Source organism: Phocoena phocoena, chromosome 10, assembly GCF_963924675.1.
Source record: "Phocoena phocoena chromosome 10, mPhoPho1.1, whole genome shotgun sequence".
Taxonomy (NCBI): domain Eukaryota; kingdom Metazoa; phylum Chordata; class Mammalia; order Artiodactyla; family Phocoenidae; genus Phocoena; species Phocoena phocoena.
The window spans coordinates 25253485-25276453 of NC_089228.1; the positions used below are offsets into that span (position 1 = coordinate 25253485).

The 22969-nt window shown below is 45.5% G+C and overlaps 1 protein-coding gene across 2 annotated transcripts in view; it reads left to right on the plus strand.

Moving 5' to 3' along the window:
* Positions 1-7203: 7203 nt before the first annotated feature.
* Positions 7204-22969, plus strand: part of ADAMTS9 (ADAM metallopeptidase with thrombospondin type 1 motif 9) — a 169754-nt gene continuing 153988 nt past the window's right edge. For both annotated transcript variants that reach the window (XM_065886320.1, XM_065886321.1), the window contains exons 1-3: positions 7204-7318; positions 7919-8319; positions 13386-13548. In XM_065886320.1, coding sequence (XP_065742392.1) covers positions 7204-7318; positions 7919-8319; positions 13386-13548 — 679 coding nt within the window. The remainder of the gene's footprint in view (positions 7319-7918; positions 8320-13385; positions 13549-22969) is intronic.

A 22969-nucleotide genomic window follows, 5' to 3' on the forward strand; every position in this document is an offset into this window, starting at 1 on the left:
TCTCCCTGCCCCTAGCCCCTCTCCGTTGTCCTTGGTAGTCACAGTAGCTGAGATATTTTGAAAAGCTCTTTGAAGACCATCTTTGTAGCAGGCTTCCACATAAGCTCACGGGGAATTCAAATCCTGCACTACTTTATAACTCTAAGGCAGGCCTCTCGGCCATATGCTGTTGTAATAGCAAGGGCCACAGTATGGCCTGAACAGCACAAAGATACTGGGCTGAACTGAGGGCCTTGACAGTCTATAAGGATGGTTGTTGCCATGAGACCACTGAAGAAGAGCAGTGTTCCTAAGGGCCAGTCTTACAGTTAGGTCAATCAGTGGTCTGGGCGTTGGAAAGGAATTCTCTTCCTCAACCCCAGTTGGACTGATATCCAGAAGCCCCACCATTTGTGACTGACTCCCTAAACCAGACCCCCTATAGGCCTCTTCCCCCAGTTGACCTGATACCTGAATTTTTTCTAACGTATAGATTTCTACTCTTTGAGATTGTGTTCCAGACCATCACAGTTTATCCTATATTAAGCTTAAAAAAGCATAAATACACATGAGAGTCAATATAATATTATGGTTTAACAATACGCCTTGAAATCAGAAAGCCTACCTGTGAAGGCCCACTTAGCTACTCACTAGCTGTGTAACCTTGGGCCAGTTACTTATCCTCTCTGTGTCTTTATTTCTTCCTCTCAAAAGTGGAGCTCACGGCATTCCTATTTCATTGGGTTGTCAGAAGGATTGAATACTGTCTTATCAATTGTGCCTAGAAGTGGTAAGCAATCACAAAGGTTAACCATTACTGTAATAAATACCTTTATGGTAGACAGCCTATTATGCATCATCTGGCAGAGGAAATTACATTTTTGCATATGTAAATATTGTTTACCATACAAAAATATATTTCTGTAAATGTTCTATGGGAAAATCGTGTTTTGGCTAATGTTTTGGCTGTTTAAAATATTCTGCCAGAGGGACTTCCCTGGCGGCACAGTGGTTAAGAATCCACCTGCCAATGCAGGGGACCCAGGTTCAATCCCTGGTCTGGCAGGATCCCACATGCCACCGAGCACCTAAGCCTGTGCGCCACAACTACTGAGCCTGCACTCTAGAGCCCGTGAGCCACAACTACTGAAGCCTATGTGCCACAACTACTGAAGCCCGTGCACCTAGAGCCCGTGCTCTGCAACAAACAAGAGAAGCCACCACAATAAGAAGCCCACACACCACAACGAGTGGTAGCGCAGCCAAAAAAAAAAAATATATATATATATATATATATTCTGCCAGAAAAAAAGCCCAATGTTTGAAAAAATACCAAGTCTGACTTACAGGAACTGCTAATATAAGCAGAATATGAGAAAGAGTAAAGCTGTTTAAAAATGAAAAAAAGTTTTAAAAGGACAGGGGGGCTAACAACAAGGATGAATGTGAAAAAATACATAGTCAATGAAATATAAGCACGCACATGGCATACTTTCTTTCCCGGGAGAAGTAAGGCCCATAACTCAGTGGTGGAAGTAGGAGGTTAACTGAGGAAGGAGTGCTAGGTGCCAGCGCTCTTCTCTGTAAGACTGAATCAGGAACTGCTCTTCTTAACTAGTAGGTGGGTTAGTCAGCAGGTGAGGCTGCTGATTTGGATGCTTAGAGATCACTTCCTATATGCCAGCCACTAAGCCAACACCTCGGTCCATTCATTTTCACAGCATCCCTTTGAGGCAGGCAACTGTGATTATTACCCTCTTTTCAGGATATGGAAAGGATATGGAAAGTGCCCACACTACTGGTCTCTTACTTTCCACGCTTACAATCTTGATGTAGGCATTGGGGAAAGCCTAGCTCTGGAAATTTCTACTCCAGAAGATTCTAATTAAAGCAGGACTTTCTTCCCCATGAGAAAGAGATTACCTCCATCATTCCTGCAGAGGTGTGTGTGTGTGTGTGTGTGTGTGTGTGTGTGTGAGTGAGAGAGAATGACTTTTACAAATTAAACAAAATACTGGCTCTGAAAACTAGAAACAGTTTTGTAGCAATTGTAAACTCATTCATTTAAGAAATATTTATAGAGGGCCTATTAGGTAGCACCAAGGGGATACAGTGGGGAGGGCAATAGATTTCCTCCTTGCTCTTGTGTAGTTTAAAGTCTAACAGAGAACACCAAACAACAAGACAAAAGGGATGAAACAAAGCAGGACAGGAGAAGTTCAGGGCTCAGGGGGCATGTAGCATCCTGGTGCATCCCACAGTACTCTGAGCATTGTCAGATTCCATGCTAGCACATCTGTAACAACTGTCTATGTTGAATGTGGACTTTTGGAAAATGGAGAAATTGTATTTGCACACGTTGTATTGCTTTATAACTTGGCTTTAGTTGAAGAGTGGTTTGAATCTGAGCACTTCTGAATCATGTGTACTTATGATGTTGAACCCAGGTCTGAAGGTCGCATTCTATGGATACTAGAGGGGGCAGAATAAGGATCTGAGGCCCTAAGTGTTTCACCTGATTATTAGTGGGATTCATTTGGGGCTCCAAAGCCTGGGCAATAGCTAAAATACGGTCTTCTGGAATGATAAGTAGGAAAGGAGCACCTGGTATGTAAACACCTTTGTAGAACTGCCATAAGCTAGTCATGAGCTATCTAGAGCCATCATAAAGACCAGACTATGATGTTCCACACAGGCTCAAGAGGAGTTATTTAGAACTTAGATTTAGCATTCACATTAAAGAAAGGATGTTCTTACAGATCATACTCATAAGGCCAGGTATAAAGGCTGAATGATCAAGAACCATTAGGTGACCGTCTTTCTGTCACTAGGCTGCTCTAATTCATAGAGATGGCAAGCTTTGCAGGTAAAGTGACTCCTGGTCAAATTCCAGCTCAGCACATTCTAGCTCTGTAATGTTGGGTAGGTCATTTAACTTTGCTGAGTCTAATTTTCATCATATGTAAAATGGAGAGAGTAGAACCCAGACAGCAGGACTGCTATGAGGAATAAATAATTAGCACAAAGTAGGAACTCAATGCAAAGAATCTCATGTTATTATTACAAATGATATAAACTACTTTCTCTATGTTATGCTACGCTTGAAGTCAGTATTTGGAAGGCTTTAAAAAATATACTAAGATCATTTCCCCTGTGGCAAGTAAAAGATGACACGGTTTCTCCCCACCTCCACTCTGCAAACATGAAACTGGATCAAAGAGGGTGTGTCGCTCAGGGCTGCAGAGTTTGACCATCACCAGCTTGGTGCTTCATTTACCAGAATCCTATGCTACCCAGTACCACGGACTTACCTATTCCTGAAACCACTTACTACTGACCACTCGGGAAACAATTCATTTTAATTCTGCCTCCTGGTGTCTCCCTATCGTTTGGGTGTGGGTTTTCCCTTTCTGTGGAAATTTGCTTCAAATATCCTTCCTGTTCGTTTCACTGGTGTTCTGCAAAGTCATTTGGGATGTCATCCTTCGCATTTCTGTTCACCAGACTATCTCTCCCTAGTGACTAATCTCCATCATCACTCCTCTGGGATTCAGTTTTCATGAAGCAGCAGCCAAAGAAGCTTCCCATTTAACCTACAATAACATTCAATTCCAGTAAAGCCTGGGAGAAAAAAATGGGCTAACATCTGTCCTTCCATTAACTCCAGGTGATCTCAGTAAGCGGTTCTTCCTTCAGAGCAAACTTCTGTGAGGGGCCAGCTATTAGAGAATCCAGTCTCCCCTCCTGCACTCCGATAATGTTATATTCTTATTTGTAGAACCAACTTCCAAACTGCATGTACATATATTTTTCTTTCATAATTTACATTTTATTGGTTGTTTTGAGGCTCAATACACATTTTAATTTGTACATGATTTTAACAGATGTACCAAAAATCTAAAAAGTCATGTAGCTGTGATTCTTTCCTGAACAGTTATTCCAGTCAGTTTCCGGCCTAAAATTTGGTGGCAAGTATTCCTTAAAAGGATATCAAGTATAAATTTATTTATCACTTATTAACTTGTATTATTTATTTATATATCACATATATTTATATACATTAATACAATAATTACATATTATAAATATGATAAGTCATTTTAGCACAATTGAAACAAAATAGAAGGTTTATATTTATTCATTCATTCAATAAACATTTCTTGAGCTCCTACTATGTGCCAGACCTGTACTAGATGCTGAAGGAACATCATGAAATATGAATGAAATAGATTAAGAGGATTATCGTGAAATACTCAACCTTAGAGAAAGGAGTAAGAGAGCCAAAAACAAATCATACATAGCAAAGACAGTTGAGACAATTCTCTTGATGATTTTAGCCACCCTCACCCAAACCAACCCCCCCAAACCTAGCAACATTTCTCATTTATTCATTATATATGATAATTATGAACTTGGACTAAACTGCTGAAACAGAGTTTGAGACAAACTAGAGTTTGTCTCTCACTAGTTGGGGGACGCTTATCAAATTATTTTACCTCTTTAAACGTTAATATCCTTATCTGTAAAATGAAATTACTAATACTGCCTGCCTCATAGGGCTGCTGTAAGAATTAAATGCTGTATTAAATGCACAAGGTGTAGCACATGGTATGTACTCAAAGTTGATTATTATCATTATTATTATTCAGATTTTGACCTGAATTATATGGTTAGCTAGCTCAATCTACCTATTAATTTCTTATAATTTCAAACATATTACTAAGATTTTTTTTGAGACTTGTCTATAGATGTAAATTCAGAGGTAAGCTAATAACACTTAAGAAAGGATGAACAGACTCACTGAGGATGAGAAACTTAGAAATCCAGGCTCTTGGTCACCTCAGGAGGTTGCAAGAGATACTGTGTAGTTTTCATCCCTAGTAGCTGTGGAAATGATTGGTTGTATTAGGAGCAATTTTAAAGAACCGTAAACAAAGTTCATCCTTTAATGCCAAGTCCTAGAAAGAAAACTAGGGAAAAAGAGTACACAAAGGAAACTTCTACCCTTACATATAATCATTTCTATACTGTTAGATTCTCTTTCAGGAAGGATTTAAATTGAAAAAGAGGAAAATTGTTTAATGGGAAATACTGAACACGTGCTACATTTTTGAGTAATTTTATAGTGGATGTCCTAGAATATTTTCCATAGGAATCACCTAATAGTTTGATTTCTTGATATTTTTCTGTTCCTTGCTAAACTCTCAGCAAACCTCAGACACTGTGATTGTGAGGAATTTTTATTACATAATGGAAAGAAAGATTGTGTATTAGCAGAAATGTCTTTTAGTCAATTACTTTGAAGATTTTAGAAAAAGCTTTAAATGTTACCCTTTAAAAATCTGATTGTGCACTTGACAGGTATTTCTGTTTTGCCATCTTTACGTTGTGTACCCATCCTAAATCCCAGTCAGACAGATAATGGTAACATTGGTCTATCTGGGTTAACAACTTCTTTAGGAAATTTCAGTCTTGCCAAGTCATTTTTCCCTCTTCCAGGAGAAATATATGCATTGATGTTTCCAGAGTAGTGGACACGTATAGAATATTGCTATTTGGTCCCCGGTGTTGGCAATCTGGTATTTTCAACCTTGAGCGCCAGCCTACCAAGCAACAGAAAACTCTCGTTTTGGGACTTTTGGGCAAATACTCATTTTTACAGAAACTGTTTGAAACATCAGGGATTAAACACCTCTCTCCCTCTCTCTTTCCTCACCCCCGACCCCCCCCCCCCAACACATCCTCCCTCTCTGGCCTGAATTCTTCTGACTTCCAAATATGCATCCCAAGGCAGAGGTAGTTATAGCTTGAAGTGTCAGCTTTGAGCTGCTCAAAGCATCTCTTTGGCAAAAAGCAAGCGGAAGTGATTGAGAAATCCCTCCAGGCACTGGTGCTTCCCCTCGAGTCCACGACAGTCCCCTCGCACTCCTCCCCACCTCCCCCCCCCCCCCCCCCCCCGCCCCATGCCCATATCTCTAAACCCGGAGGCAGTCGGGGGCGCCTAAGTCCCCGCCTCCTCTCGCTGCCCAGAGCGGTTCTTAACCTTTTTTGGGCCCGAGACGTACAGAAAGCTATGGACCTTCTCGCGATGGGGACGGAGGTTGGGAAAAGCACAGCTTTAAAGCTTTGCGAAACTTTCACGAGACCATGGATTTGTAATACACCGCGAATTGCAAAATAAGAACCCCAACTCTAAACCTCTTGACTTGAGGCGATTAAACCGAGAGCGGAGCTCCGATGCCAAATCTCGGCCCTAGTGAGAAAGTGTAGGAAGGGAAGGCGCTCCTGCGCTGCTTTCACTTGTAAGAAACCAAAAGAAGGGGGTAGTCAGGGACAGAAATTCATAAAGGGGGAAGGAGAAGAGGGAGGGATGGGGACAGCAGAGAAAAAGAAAAGGAAAGGGGGAGATGCGGGAACTAGAGAGGGAGGGGGGAAGAGACCACAACGGGGAGACAGAGAGCGGCATAGAGACACAGGGCGAGGGAGAGAGATTCGGAAGGGAGAGAGGAGACGGCAGAGAGACAGACTGGGAACGCCAGGAAAGGGAGAGAACTTTCTCCGCTCTCCCTCCCCAGGGCAGGGAGTCTCAGGATAGTCTCAGGGAGTCTCACACCGGTCCCGTCCCGGTGTGGTGGCGGGACCGCAATGGGCTGCCCCAGCGCTCCCGGCGCCTCTGGGAGCTCGAGTCCCGCACAGGCGGCCGAGGAGTGGACTCGATCTGGGAGGAGGCGGTCCCCGCTCCCTCCGCTTTCTCCTCCCCTCTCCTCCTAGAGGCGGGGACCCGGGTACTTGAGCAGCGGAGGACCCGCGGCCCCCCCCACGCCTCCGCCCCCCAGCCCCCCATTCAAGAAGCCGCTCCGCTATCCCCGCCAGCACAGGGCGCCCGGCGCGCCTCGGAGCGCACGTTCCGCGCCTTCTCCTGCCCTCTCCCTGGACATTATGCGGCCGAGCAGCCGAGCCTCAGTCCTCCTCCTCCTCCTCCTCCTCCTCCGGCTCCTCCTGCGGCCCGAGCGGCTCAGCTCTCGGCAGGCGGCGGCGTTGCTCAGCCGAGCGCAGACGGGACCCTCGCCGCGAGACCTCAGCGACTCCTAAAGTCAAAAGTTGGCGGCGGGCGCCGGGCTCCGAGCGCTCTCCGCGGCCGCTGCCTAGCGTCGCCGCCGCAGCCGCCAAGGAGGACAGGAGGGAGGGGGGAGTGGGGGCGGCGGGGGAGGGGTGGGGAGCACCATGCAGTTTGTATCCTGGGCCACACTGCTAACGCTCCTAGTGCGGGACCTGGCCGAGACGGGGAGCCCAGACGCCGCGGCGGCCGTGCGCAGGGACAGGCTGCACCCGAGGCAAGGTAACGAGGCTCGGCCACCGGGACCCCTCCGCCCCTGTCGCCAGCTCCCCAGCCTCCGTGTCCGACAGCGGGCACCCCGCAGCGGAGGCCTCTCTCTCTCTCTCTCTTTCTCTCTCTTATCCTTTTCCTAGAAAGAATGGTCTCCCGCTTTGCAGCCTCTCCCTTCTTTAGGTCATTCCCAGCCTATTTCTAGAGAGAGACACACTGTGGAACGAACTTTGTCGTCTCCCCCTTCTTTTAGCTGGATCTTTTTCCTTCCCCACCCCAGGCCCCAAACTACAGTTACTTAGTAACTGGGGGCACCCCATCGTGGCGTGTTTTATTTTATTCAGGGTATTTGTCAGGATCTGTAATCATGTTATGTGTTTTGACTTATTCATTGTCTGGCTCCGACAGCGCCTAACACTGTTCCTGGCACATAGTAGGTGTTCAGCAAATATTTGTCCAGTGACTGAAGGTGAAGGGATTGATTCAAATGGGGGGGGGGGGAGAAGGGGGAAGCTGGAAAATAACTCAGGACGAAACCGCCCACTTCATTTTTAAATTAAAACTTGCGGAAAATTGAATTATTGGTTCATGTGCCTCTGCTTCTCTCTGCAGTGAAACTATTAGAGACTCTGAGCGAATACGAAATCGCGTCTCCCATCCGAGTGAACGCTCTCGGAGAACCCTTTCCCACGAACGTACACTTCAAAAGAAGGCGACGGAGCCTTAACTCTGCCTCTGACCCCTGGCCTGCCTTCGCCTCCTCCTCTTCCTCCGCTACCTACACCCAAGCGCATTACCGCCTCTCCGCCTTCGGCCAGCAATTTCTATTTAATCTCACCGCCCATGCCGGATTTATCGCTCCAATGTTCACTGTCACCCTCCTCGGGGCACCCGGGGTGAACCAGACAAAGTTTTATTCTGAGGAGGAAGCGGAACTCAAGCACTGTTTCTACAAAGGCCATGTCAATACCAAGTCCGAACACACGGCCGTCATCAGCCTCTGCTCAGGAATGGTAAGTGGACGCGCACCCCTCCCCTGCCCTCTCGCCTCCTCACCCGCTTCTAGGAGACTTAATTGCTCTCTCGCCTGAGACCCTCACTGTGCCGTCTCTGCTCTGGCGTTAAGTATCAGCTACAAACTTGTTTGCGTCCTACGCTTTGGGTGGCTACACCGGTCAGTGCGCGAGAGGAGCGCACGCATCCGCCCCCGGGGAGTTCTGGATGTTTCGGAGCTTTCTAGGGTCCGAATTCGACTCAGCTGAGTGTTGCCCCGCACCGGTAGGTGGCTGGGAAGTCGGTTTCCAAACTCGGAGAGAGTTGTCCTTCCTTGCTGCAAACTCGGCCGCCCAGGAGCCGAGCAGCTGAGCGCAGGGAGAACCCGACTCCTTATTGGCGCGTCTTGAGTCGGGGGTGTGGGCTGAGAATCCCCAGCCACGGGTATGGGGAGTTCCTTCCGTGTGTCTTGGAGTGCGCTGCGTAATCTAGAGTCCCCACGTTCTCTCAGGGCCTTTTTTCACGCGCCAGGAACCCTGAGGCTGAGCTGGATTGACAGGGAACAGGTCCCGTCCCAGGAACGGAAGGGTGGGCCGAGGGCTCAGGGGGCGGGGAATGGGGCGGAGCCTTCCTTGGACGCTTTGCATTAGGGAGGAAACTGGGAATGGGGGTGCGGCGCAGTGCGACTCTGCACCCTGCTGGTGGGGTGGCCCCAAGAAGCAGAAATACTGGGAGAGAGCGTGGAGAGGCTGCCCGGAGGAGGTTTCAGTTTTTCTGGGATTTCTACCACCCACGGGGTGCCAGAGAATCGGAAAAGAGAGCCTGCGGCGCGCGTTTCCTTAGAGAGGGAAGGCGAGAGGGCGGGGCGGCCACCTCTCAGCGCTGCAAAATACGCACTTAAAAGGGGATCCAAGTTGATACCCCTACCCCCTGCTTAGTTACGCCCCCCCCCGCCCCATTTGCCCTCCAGTGGGCCCCACGCGGTGTCCGCCCTCTCCACTCTTGATATTTGAGGACCCGTTGTAAGGTTCTGACCCGAGCAAGAGCTGTTCTAGGACTTTCCCAAGCGACGTGCGTTTCTCCCTCGCGCTGTGACGCAGAAACTGTCGCGGGTCAGACTCTCCCAGCGCACGGGCGCTCTCCGCCGTGCGCCCCCGTGATACGATTATTTTTCCTCAGAGCACCCATTAACTCCCCGTCGTTACCTTTTCCAAGTGGGAGCTTGGATACTTACCCGGGGCTCTTGGCTGCCCCCTCCACGGGCTGCTACGAGTGGCTCCAGAGTCCCGCATCTGGATGTCTCATCTATCTCCGCTGCTCAACCGAAGGGTCGGGTGAGGAGCGAGGCAAGCTTGAAGGCTCGGACGGGGGAGGGTTAGCCTGCTGGGATGCGAGGACGAAGATGAACGCCTTTAGCCCCCAGCAAAGCTCCCAGAGCCGCCGTACTTTGTTGACATGGTTTGGGGGTGGGCGGAGACGGCAGTTAGGCGAAGGGGAGGGGGTGCTGCAGTGAGTCACCACTGCCCCAAGACGCCTGCAATCTTTCTGTTCTTAGCAAGGTTGGGGTTTGGGTGGGCACAAGTCAGGTGCCGGAACCCAGGGCATCAGGGTGTACCCAAATCCCAGGGTTGTAACCCACAATTCCAGAACCTTACTGATAGGGCTACGTGTGTACGTCAAGTTTGTAAACAGCCGTTACTCCTCCTCCCTCCCCGCCTCCACACCCCGCTGAGTGGCCCCAGCAGTGGTATGTTTTACTGCGCAGGACCTTAGTTTCTATTGGCAATTTTAGGTGGCAGCTCGCACGTGTTAACTGCGGAGTCGTAACTCTCTGGGAACTGAAGGCCGGGACTTCAGAAGGACTGTCTAGACCTTGAGGAGTCCGTTTATATTGCGTTTAATTTGCAATCTGGCCCTTTTTTTGGGGGGTGGGGGGCAAGGTCTGGCATACAAACGAAAAATATGCGAGCTGGCTGTTTCTATCTTCAGGGACGAATCTGGCTCCAAAACCCTTGCCCCTTTGTCTTCCTCCTGGAATTTATCTTTCTTCCCAAGATGCCCCCTTACCGTTTCAGTACTAATAGTATCCTGACGTTCCTCGTGGCCCACACAGGAAACCTTCCTGGAAATCTTTCACTCTTCAGAGTGAGTCATGCCAACCTTCCCCCTTCCCATCACCCTACCGGTCAGTTACTAGTTTCCCTGAATTCCCTCTCAGATGCGTTTCTCACCTGTTCTGAACATCCCTACTATGACTGTAGACCTCTTTCCCTCTCTCTTCCTCTGTCGTTAGGACTGACGTCTAAGATATATGTCCATCTGGCTTCTTCTCTGGCCTTTTTTCTTTAATCCCTGCCACACACTGCTAACAGATTACTGATGACAAGGCACAAGATCGCATGGCTACCCTGTTCATTTACTTCACAGACCGCCCCACTGCCTAGTGAACGACTGTAAACTCCTCCATGTGGCACTTCAGACCATTGACAGTGGACCTCCTCACCCCTTGCACATCCACATGTCCAGTCTCATCTGTTAAGCTTTCCTTCACAAATCCTGCACTTCAGGCAACCTGCTCTCACGCCTTTCTCTGCATTTCCCTCCCGTCCTAGTTCTACCTCATAGCCTTTGGGCCTTTGGATTTACTTGGTGATCTCACCCTGCTTCACATGCTCAAATCATACCCTTCTTTCAAAGTGTAACTAAGGTATCTTGTTCCCCAGGAAGCCTCTTTGTCGTCCTTCAGACTGCTGTCGTCTCTCCGTCTCCACTTTCATAGACTCTTACCTGCATCTCTCTTTGATGTTTAGTGTGCTGTCCCTTGTAGTATGGTTCTTGGAACACGTGTTCTATCCCCTTTTCCTTGGCAGTAGGGTCAGCATCAATTCATTTCTCTCCCGTATTGGAGCCTTGTATATTATAAGCACTTAGTACCTGTGTTTGAATAAATGGTCACCTTACCCAAGAAAGTCAAGCAATTGTTATGTGAATCAGCCACAAAATTAATCTGACTTCATATAGATACCATTTATTGAACTCTTACTATGTGTCTTGTACTATAATAAGTATTTTATGTATGCATTATTTCATCTAAATCCTTACAACAGCCCAATCCTTGAAACAACCCATTTTGCTGATGAGGACACTGAGGCTTTGAGAGCTGGGGCCTTGCTGGAGGTTTCACAGCTAGTAAGTGGCAGAGTTGGGGTTCCCACCCAATCCTCTGACCCGTACTCTTAACCATGGGCCAGAGAATGAATCTATGTTCTTAAAGAGAATTTCAAAGTTCTTGTTTTTGTTTGTTTTTAACGGCACTGGACTAGAGTCAGGGTATCTGAGTTCTAGATTCACCGTGGGTACTATTCAGCTGCTTCTGTATCACTGAAGGGGATAAGCCAGTTCCTCTCTCTGGGCCTCAGTTTCCCCTTTCAATAATCAAAGGTGCCAGATCTTCACCAGATGGGCTCCCAGATTCTTTCTCAATATTTATAGCCTGTCTCTAGTAGCTTTCCCATGTTGTAGCCAGCTTCCTGCTCTGTGCTCAGAGAACACCAGAGTTGTGTGTTGAAAATGGAGAGAGGTGCCTGGGTGAAAATAAACGTGTTAAATCACTTCTTCTCTGGACACCAGTTACTCTGTCTCTTACTTTGACACCAGATGACACTAGAGCTGTCTTCGCTTTAAGTCAGTGGTTCATGAGCCACATGGAGAGCTTTTTTAAAAATACAGATGTTGGTCGTCACCACTGGAAATTCCAAATCTGCAGATATAGGGTGGCACCCCAAATCTAAATTTTTTTTCAACTTCCTAGGCAATTTTGACACTTAGCTGGGTTTGGGAACCCCAGTGTCTTAGCCAAGTGCTTGAAAACTTTATCATGCCTAAGAATTCTAAAATTTCAATTCCTGGGCCCTACCCCCAGATACTTTGATTCAGTAGATCAGATTTGGGGTGCGATTATTTGAGTATCTGACGAACTCCTGGATGATGCCTATGCTGCTGCTGACGTTCAAGGACACTCATTTCCCTGTGTCCAGGGGAAAATCGAAGGCCTCTGCCTTTTCCCCGCCACTGAGGGAAAAGGAACAATGGAGAAAGAAGAGCTTGATACTTCCCTTGAAACACTGCCCACCGGCATGGCATGGGGAACTTTTTAGTGTTCTTGTAATGTTTTGTTTGGGTGGTTCAACTTTGAATCACCATTTATCATTGGCAAAACTCGTTGGTACTTGGGAAGGGGAGGAGAAAGAGTTACCTCTTTCGAGGTGCTTAGGGTGATTGGCAAACGCAGATTGTATCCTGGTGGTTAGAGGCTAACCCTGCAACACCAAAAGCCACTCATGTGTTCTACGCCCTTACAAGGTATCCCTTTGCTAAGCCCTTCACACGCATTATCTTATTAATCTGCACAGTAAGTGACAGTAAGTATTTTTGTCCTTAATTGATAAACAAGGAAGCTGAAGCTCAGAGCAGTTAAGGAACTTGCCCAAGGTGGGTGGGTAAGTGGCAGTGCTGGGATTGGAACCTCTGGCAGCCTGACTGCAAAGTCTTATCCCATGTCACTCCCTATGGCCAAGGGAAGGGGTGGTAAGAGACTCGTGTGCCAGTGTCACAGGTGGCACCACCTTGAGTGCCTTGTCGTCAAAACATGCTTGCTATTTTGAAGTCATAGTAAGACTTCCTTGGGTAGGCTTTTGCTTTTGGGGCTGATACTTGTCCCTGAGTTTCCAGGCTGTCTTAATGCACAGAAACACTCTCTTTCAACTGTCTGTAGGAGTGTGTATAATTAGAACTTGAGCACCAAGGAAGTATTTCTCACAGACAGCTTTGGATAGCAGGTGCGATAAAGTAGAGTCCAATCAAGGGTGAGGTACTGATATGGCAGAGAGTGGGAAAAAAACCAAAAAAAACCAAACAAAAGAAACAACTGCTTTTCCAAATATGTCAGGAGGACTTTTCAGTTTAAGCAGCCCTCATGGGAAAGGGATTGGGTAATGGTGCCGTTCACTTGGCAATGTTCCACTGTCCTTTTCCTCCCAGTGGCTGAGTTATATTAAATCAACCTCTCATCTCTCTTTATTTGCAGCTGGGCACATTCCGGTCCCACGATGGGGATTATTTTATTGAACCGCTGCTGTCCATTGACGAGCAAGAAGGTGAAGAGGAGCAAAACAAACCCCACGTTATCTATAGGCGCAGCACCCCTCACAGAGAGCCCTCAACAGGAAGGCGTGCGTGTGACACCTCAGGTATTTGCTTCTTCCCTCAGCAGAGACCCCCCGCTGTGTGAGCTGGGTTAGTTGCCAGGCTACAAAGATGTAGCCCTTTCACAGGCTGCAGAGCCCTACCATTTACATTGTCTTTCACTCAGTCTTCAAGCCAGGTAGGTATATCCCCATTGTATCAGTACAAATGTGGAGACTATGAAGAGGTTTAGTAACGTGTCCAAGGTCACACAGTGAATAAGTGACAAATCCAGGATTCGGACTCAAGGAGCAGTGACTCCAAGCCCTCTCTGGGCAGAGCTGCCTCTTTTGTTGAAGTTGCTCATGTTTAGGCTTACGCTTTAGTAATGTCTTGAGGCTATTGTCGCCGTATCCTCAATCAGCAATTGCTTGTGTTTTCTTGCTGGGTTGGTGTTTTCTATTCATTTGAACTTTTTTTTTTTTACAATGTAGGGTTATGAAAAAGTCTTAACAAATGCAACGCACAAAAACTTCTATATGTTTATGGGAATTTTCCAGTCAACTTCAGTTTAGTTAATGTTCTGTGGCTTCAGGAAGTATAGGAATGGAGCTGTGGGTTGCACTGTCAGGTGTCAATCAAGTGCATATATGCCCACCATAGATCTTCTTCCATCCTGGTCAGATTCTTTGAGGCTCGGTGCTGACACACTTGGCCAATGTCAGGGGCATGTCCTCCGGGCACACCGGAAAGCTTATGCTTCTGTATGCTTCTCATTCTGCAGTCCTGAAGCACCCTTTCACTGTCTTTGAAGCCTTGTTACTTTCTCTCTGATGATAGAGTATCATTAGAAACCGTCCATGCATTTGGTCCTGTGTTTTAGGGTGTTTGTTAAAATACCGTCTTTTTTATTCTTGGACTTCCTCTTTCTGAAAATTTATCCCTCTCCCTATTCTTTATTTTCAAAAGTTGCTTCCCCAAACTAAATAACTTCTCAGGGTCTTTCTTGCTTCTCCAAATAAGACCAAAATTCAAGACAAAGGGGGTTTTCCTAAAATGATCACTTGTTTCATCTTGTATCTGTATCAGGTTCTTCCACTGTGACAGGGTGTGAAGTCCTGTACTCCCCTGGAATTATTACTTCTAAAGTGAATCCTTTAACAAGGGATGACATTGGCTGCTTATAACCTGGTACAGCCAAGTTGTAGCATATGGCATCGTTAAGTCTCGGCTTTATCCCATCCAGTCCTGTGTTCTTAACCACCAGGGCTAGATGGAACATAACTAAACTATTCTGTCAGTTAGACTCTCTACAGAGCCAAGGGGTGGAGGTGGGAGTCTGAGGGAGGGGTGTACTCAGAAACAATAGCCAGGGTGCCACGACTGCCAGCTGCTGGCAAGTTCAATGGCAAGACATTTATCACATCTTTTTGACCATGCTAGTAAGAATGTTGACCTTTACTTCTTGAATTCCGAAATCTGAAATAGCCACTGCATATTTTATACATGTGTCTAAAACATACATATATCATGTAATAAAAAGGAAATAACGTGATTCAAGAGAGGAAGAGAAAAGTCTTTCTTAATACTATCATTCCAAAAATCCTCAGGGTTCACTTTTCAATTTAATTATCCAGTTAAGTAGACATTTGATTTTCTGGACTAGAGGACAAGTCATTGTCAAGTTCAGTTGAAAACACAAAAAGGAGGGAATCTGGAAAAGTAAAGATTGAGGACAACAAAAGATGGCTTAACTTTTCAAAACAGCTTTATTTGGGTTCTAACTATTGGTGGGGGCCTTTGAGTGCCACCTTTCAAATCACCAGTGCCAACTTTTAGTTTTCTTTCTGGTTTTTGCTTGCCAGTGACCGATATGACAGGCCCTTCCTTCACCCCGTGTGATGAATCAGAAGCCTGGCAGTTTTGATTGGCTCTTTCAAAGGTTGCTGCTGGACTATGCCACTCTGGTTTCTCTCTTCCAGCTGCTTCTGCACCCCTTCTTTGAATTCAGATGCAGGCGGCTCAGAACAGTTGGAGAGAACTTTGGAATATGGCACAGTTCACCAGCAGCCATTAGAGGGATGGACCAGCAGGTCACGGAAACCTCCAAAACCAGGTAGCCTTGGCACAGGGAGTGAAAGCTGGTGGGGATGGGAGAAGTCCCTCTGGCCAGAGGGGAAAGTATCCTCTCTGCAAATGTCAATTCATTCAGCTTCAGGGATTTCCCCTACTAAGAGCAGCGGTTGGTAATCAGAGATAAACTTTAGAAGTACCCTGGGAGCCTCATGCAGAGTCTTTAAACAAACAAACAAACACCTCTTGCAAGGAAGTGAAATAGAGCAAGAATCAGTGGGTTTACTAAGTGCTCCAGGTGATTCAGAAGTTCAGCTAAATGTGAGAGTTCCCGCTAAAGTTGGATTTAGGGCAGTAACCACTGTCCATAGCCAGTGCTGCCTTTGCCCTGGACTTGGCTTTCTCCTTCACTGCTTTCCATCTTCTCTTCTCATAGGGTGATGAAATATTCGAGCTAGAGGAAACTAGCTCTAGGTCAACATGCTAATTCTACCCAGATGAGCAAAAACTGTAGGCCTGGGATGTTAAGTTACTTATTTCCAGGAGTGATACCCTATATGTTCAACAAGAAACCATCAGAATTTGAGGTCACCCAAGCCTGGGAACAGGCCCCTGGAAGCCCCATGCTGAGCTAGGTGTAACCCTTCAGTTGCTGGATTATGACGGTCTTCCCGGGACAGGGCACTGTGGCGGTGACGCCTGTTTCCTATAGATGGAATAGAAGTCTTGCTCATTTCTGATTGTTGATGTATGTCTAATTTTCAAAAAAGATTCTGAGATAACTTTATCAAAAAGACACGTGTAGAAGGATTCTTATATAGTGGAAACTTCATGGGTTTAGAAAGGAGTCTACAACATAATGTATTCATTCAGCCATGAGCTATTTATTGAGTAACTCCTCTGTACCATGAGGATAAAACCAGGAACCATCTTTATTCCAGTTAGATGTGTGACCTCAAGCACGTTTAGAGCACAAAGTAAGAATAACATATACCTTCTAAGGGGGTAGTCAGGACTAAATGAGTATGCAACAATGGAAGCTCCCGGGACAGATGGTAGACAGTCACTGAAAGGGAGATTTTTTTTAAAAAAAAGATTGTAAAAATAGAAATTAAAACACCATAGCCAGGGAAAGAAAACTCAAAATACCAAAACCCAAAGTCAATCAGATCTCTGTGGTTAAGCTTAAGGCTTCTTGGTTCCTGGTCATAGAGGGCCCATGAGGGACGTGCCCAGGGTCCCCCTGCCAGCGAGCAGCACGACTCAGAGCCCTTTCTGTCTGCACGTTTATCTGTACCTAATGCAGCATTTTGAAATTTTATTTCTTGCGACTTCCTCTTGGCCCAGTGACTCTGTTTCTCTTATGCCCTCATTGCTTGTGTCTGTGTGTATGCATGCGGGCCACTTGAGTGCGTCTGCATCGATTTGTGGTTTTCATCCTGTTGGTGGGTCCCTCAGAATTCAGGATGGAGTGTGGCATGGCTTCTCTTCCTTACAGTGTGCCCTTGAGACTCGTCCCCCCCTACCCACTGGGTCCTCAGTTGAGGTCACTGAGGTGACTGCCTGCCCGCCCTGCACATCAGGGGGGCTAAGTGGTAGGCTCGTGGGAGCCGTTTGGGAGAGTTTGTTGCCTTTATAAGCCACTTCCTGCTGATCCTTCGCACTGCATTTCCAGATGACACCCCCAGTTTTCTCTCACAGACACTCGCTCTTGGACCCTGGATTTTGCACAGGAGGATTTAGTTGTTTTCATTAGTGACAGAGACGTGTTTCCCAGTAGGTGAATGATGGGAAGGCAGGGGAGAAGGCCAACAGAAGGCTGTTTTGTTTACCTGGGCCTAAAAGACAGTGTCTCGCTGTTACTCAAATGCCTCTCTCACCCTCCCATCTCAGCAAGGCTAGCTGGTTTGTTTTGTTTTTTTCATAAGGCATTTAAAAACTGTACACTTGTTGACCCATCAGTGCCACTTCTAAGGAAGTAATTGGACAATTGTGTGTAGAGGTTTATGTGAGAATACTCAGTCTGGTGTTGTTCAGTATAGCAGAAGGCTGAAAACAACCTAAGTGCCTTCGGTTGGAGGATACATCAATGATTTATGAAGTCTGCATTTGATGGATTCCTGTGCAGCCATTAAAAATGATGGCAGACAAACACAGAAATAGATATATTAAGTGAACACACGAGTGATGAAGTTGTATGTAGGGCATGAGCTCATTTTTTTTTGAATGATGGCGAAGCGTGTGGAGAAGCATATATGTATAAAGAAAAAATCTGAAGCAACGTGCACAAAAATGTAAAAGGGACTGTTACTTATTGGTAGGAACATAGGCAGTCCTTCCCTTTTTATTTTACATTTTTATACAGTTTTTGCTGTGATTCTATAATAGTTTCATAATCAAAGAATGCAGTCCAAAAAATGCAGTTTAAAAGAAATGGGGATGGTGGCATGTAGTTATTTTGTAGCCCCGTGGCACTTGTCACCGGGGAGCAACAGCCAAGCCAAGACACCATGTTTTTGCCTTTGGAATGAGATAATCTCAATAACCAGGAAGATAAAATTCCTGCATCGTGGCTACTTCTTTGGGACACCAGGGTTGGTCAAAGCTGAGGCTCCATCCTCACCCAGCTAAATTGCCTTGTGGCTGTTAGACTAACCAACCGTAGGATTACGATGGGATTATCATGGCTTAGTCTCTGTTAGGCACTGGGGACTCTGCCCGTCACCCCCATTAGAATGTACTGTCACTTCTTGGTTGGGCTCCCAAGGATGCTATCGCAAAGACTGGGAAATATAAGATGTTGATTAAAGCCATCATTTTGGGGGCTCTTAGGATGCTCCTATGGAATCACTGTGCTACACACTTCCGTACATTGTCATATGTAATTCATTCATCATTACTACAGGGTAGGTATTATTATCCTTATTTTACAGCTGAGAAAATTATAGCTCAGTGATGTTGAGTCACTTGTCCAAAGTCCTACAGCTGGTAGGAAGCGGGCCTGACACTTGAACCCAGATCTGATTCCAGGGTGCTATGCTGTGAGCCAGACTTCATTGAAAACGCAAATGGAAGCTGCCACCTAGAAAATCCTTTTTCACTTAAACTTTCAGAGCATTTTTTTTTCGCAGTACGCGGGCCTCTCACTGTTGTGGCCTCTCCCGTTGCGGAGCACAGGCTCCAGACGCGCAGGCTCAGCGGCCGTGGCTCACGGGCCCAGCCGCTCCGCGGCATGTGGGATCTTCCCGGACCGGGGCACGAACCCGCGTCCCTTGCATCGGCAGGCGGACACTCAACCACTGCGCCACCAGGGAAGCCCGATTGCATTTTTATATGAATTATTTTTTTTAATAATTTTTAAAATGCCTTTGTAGAATTTGATTTGATATGAGGAGGGTTGCCTGCTGCCCGGAGTTCCCACCAAGGCTCTGATGACTCACGGAGGCCTGTGTCTCCAGCTTGCCTCCATTGGAGTGTGTACTTGTTACACATTAACCTCTTGGATCCCATTAATAATTTAGCATAGATTAGCTGATTAGATTAGCTGCCCTGAAAGTTGGGCCCAAATGGAGTGAGAGACGGAGGTAAGGAGCAGACCTCTGAGGGGGGGCTTCAAGTAAACAATCCTGGGACAGCTTGAAGGTTCCAGGCAGTGACAGAAGCTATGGCTGCCCTCGTAGTCCTGCCTGGATGTAAGCAGGTCTGGTAGTTGTGGGCTAATTAGTGATTTGTGTGAGAGGCCAGCGTGCTGCCATTTTCCCACAGCCGTTTTCTCTCCTCAGATCCTTCCCCTCAACTTTGTAGCCTAAGAACAGGCCACACTGAAGGAGCCATGTGCTGGTCAGTGTGAAAGCACACTATGAGTTTTTCCATTTACTCCCGGGGCATATTCCGGGGAGGAAGACGTGCCAGTTATTCCCACTTTCCAGATGAGAAAACTAAACTCAGCGATGTGAATGAACTTGTCCACAGTGTGTAAGGGAAACAGCTGGCCTTCAAACCCAGGACCGAGTGGACTCTTTAAAGATAGTTTCTGCCATTTGGGGGTTATTGTTTTGTCTTAATTTCTTTTCATTTACCTCTTTGTGTTCCTCATCCATCTTTATACGTTTTTTCCCTTTTTTATATTTTTCAATGGACTTTAGGTCTAATAGTCAATAAAAACAGTGACCTCTAAAATCCTCTGTAAATTTCTAGAAAAGCACTGTTTTAAATAAGTGAAGTTGTGAGCTTATTTCTTCACCTTTATCTTTCTTGTGGCATTTATATTAAAATAATTGCTTTTCTTTTGTTTTAACATTCGTATTAATAGTGCAACACTCCAAAAAAATTGGCAGAGTAAAATAGAAACTTCTAATACAGGAACTGTGCTCATCTAATTTTTTTTTTTCTTTTCTTTTCTTTTCTTTTTTTGCGGTACATGGGCCTCTCACTGCTGTGGCCTCTCCCGTTGCGGAGCATAGGCTCCGGACGCGCAGGCTCAGCGGCCATGGCTCACGGGCCCAGCCGCTCCGCGGCATGTGGGATCTTCCCGGCCCGGGGCACGAACCCGTGTCCCCTGCATCGGCAGGCGGACTCTCAACCACTGCGCCACCAGGGAAGCCCCTCATCTAATTTTAAAAAATTTTTCATCACGTTTTTTAAGAAGCATTTTATTACAAACATCTTCAAACACACAAAAATAGAGGCAGCAGTAAAATGAACCCCCAGCATGCACCATATACATTTAATGATGACAAAGATTTTTTTCCCACATTTGCGTCTTATTTTTCCTTTTTGTTGGAGTATTTTAAAGTAAACACAGGTATCATGACATTTTCTAAATACTCCAGTATGCACCTCTGAAAAATGAGGATGTTTTCTCACATAACTGTAATAGTATTTGGGAGGGTGAGCAGAATCAACAGTGATTTACTCCATATCACCTAAACAGTATCTATGTTAAAATGTTCCTGATTGCCCCCAAATGCCTTTTTACAGTCCATTTGTTTAGATGATGATCTAAACAAGGTCCACACCATTGCAATTGATTGTTAGGTCTCTTAAGGAACTTGTCACTGTTGTCATTGCTGTTGTTGTGAAAATCACTATTTTCGGTCTACTTTTACTTATGTTCCCTATGGCCCTTTTTATCCTTTCCATTTCTTTTACTCCTTGATTCATCTTCATCATAAGGTCAGGGTGCATTTGCACGAGTTTGGAAGAGCAGGGTCAGCCCCCAAACCCAGAGCACATAGCAAGAACAAAGCCACCAGGAATGAGCCACTTATCAGAGTAATTTCCTTGAGCACAAAAGGCGGTGTGTTAGGTTGGTTTTTGACTCTTTGTCTGGAGTACCTTGATAGCCTTCTTTTTTTTTTTTTCTTTTTTTTTTTACAATACTCACTGAGCCTACCTTAGCTACCATTCAAGAATTTCACTCACCTGTGTTTTGAAGCCCAGAAGAGCCAGTTTGCAGTTGGGAATGTAGAACGTCAAGTTAGGTTTGGATGTGAAATTAATCTGCATGATGTATGATGTGCTTTCCTGTCCCCTCCCACGAGCCTTTTGATAAGATTCTGGATCCACAGATGGCCCGAGGGTGGCCTGCTTCACCTTGATCCCAAATCAGGGGCTTTCCCTGTCACCTGTCATCAAATCTGGGTGGTTTATTTTCCTTGCTTCAAAAACCCATTCACTGCCCCAAGGAAAAGGGTCAGACAGATACTTGCTAGTTTGTTCATCTTCCCAGTAACCTCCTGAAACAGATGCATGTCCTCTAAGGAAGGGATGTAAGAAATGGCAGAAGGCTAGCTAGGACAGAGGGCTGCCATCAGACGTACAGGCTGCCAGTGGCAGGAGGTACTTGGAGTTAATCTGAGGGCTTTCAGACCTTCACCTGAGCAGGTTTTTGAAGTAAGACATTGGAGAATCTCTCGGTTCTCTTCATAGGAGCATTCTTTTCATCTAAACCCATTCATTTAACAATGTGCTATTTACTCATATAATTGAGGTTTAAATTTTTTGTTTCTTTCAGTTTTATTGAGATGTAATTGGAGGTTTACATTTTTAAATTTGCATCTGCCAAAGTTAGGTTCTTTGTGATAATCAGATTATTATAGGATCATTATTGTAGCTATTTACAGGTAACCAAAGTCTGCTCGTGTCTGGCCGAGACTTCTGCATGGACATTCCGTACAACTGCAGCTCACTAATAAGCACGAAGTGTTCCGCATATCACAAAAAAGGAGCAGGAAGAAATGCAAGATATGGTGGTGTATTCATGTGGGTGGTGGACTCTGAGAGGGAGTAAGATTAAACAAGGGGCAAATGTTCATTTTTTATTGATTCCTCATCTCTCACGTGACATTGGAATTAGAGTGGCGTGTTGAGAATGCACTTAACCTGTGGTGTGTGGAAAAAGTTCACGTTCATGTGCTGGACCTCAGAATTGTTCTGCTAAGATATTTTTTTTTAATATTTTACAAATCCTTTTATTTTCCATTAATATTTTCTAGTATTTTCTTCCATTTTTTTTCTATTAAGGTGTAATTTACATGCAGAAACAGTCGTCTTTTCTCGTGTATAATTCTGCAAGTTTTGGCATACAGTCAGGTAACGATTATCACAGTCAAGATGGAGAATGATTCCTGCTGTGCTTTGCGGCAGCCCCCATTTTCTGTCTCCGTAGTTTGGCTTTCTCCAGAACGTCATACAAATAGAATCATTAAGCATGGTGCATTTGAGGTTCATCCACACTGCTGCTTGTATCAGTAATGCATCCCTTTTTATTGCTGAACAGTGTTCCATCGTATGGGGAGACCACAATTTGTTTACCCAGTCGAGGGATAAAGTTTTGGCAATTACAAATAAAACCACTGTAAACATTTGCATGCAGATTTTGGGGTGAACATACGTTTTCAGTTGGGTAAATACCTAGAAGTGAGATATCTGGGTTATGTTTAACTTTATAAGAAACTGCCTGTCTCCTTTTCAAAGTGACCGTACCATTTTGTAGTCCCAGCAGCAGGGTATAAAAGGTCTACTGCATCTTTGCCAGCCCTTGGTATTGCCAATATTTTGTTCGTTTGGTTTTATTTTTTTATTTTAGCCATTCTAATAGATGCGTAGTGTTATCTCGTAGCAGTTTTAATTTACGTTTCCCTGATGACTAATGATGTGCTTATTTGCCGTCCGTGTATTTTCTTTGGTGAAGTGTCTGTTCAAATCTCTTCCAATTTTTAAAAAATTGGAATGTTTGTTTTCGTACTATTGAAGTTTGAGAGTACTTTATACTGTATTCTGATATAAGTCCTTTGTCAAACATGTAGTTTGCAAACACTTTCTCCCAGACTGCGGCTTGTCTTTTCATTCACTTCACTTGCAGACACTTATTTCATACATGGTTTCTTTTTTTTATTGCAAACATTTCAT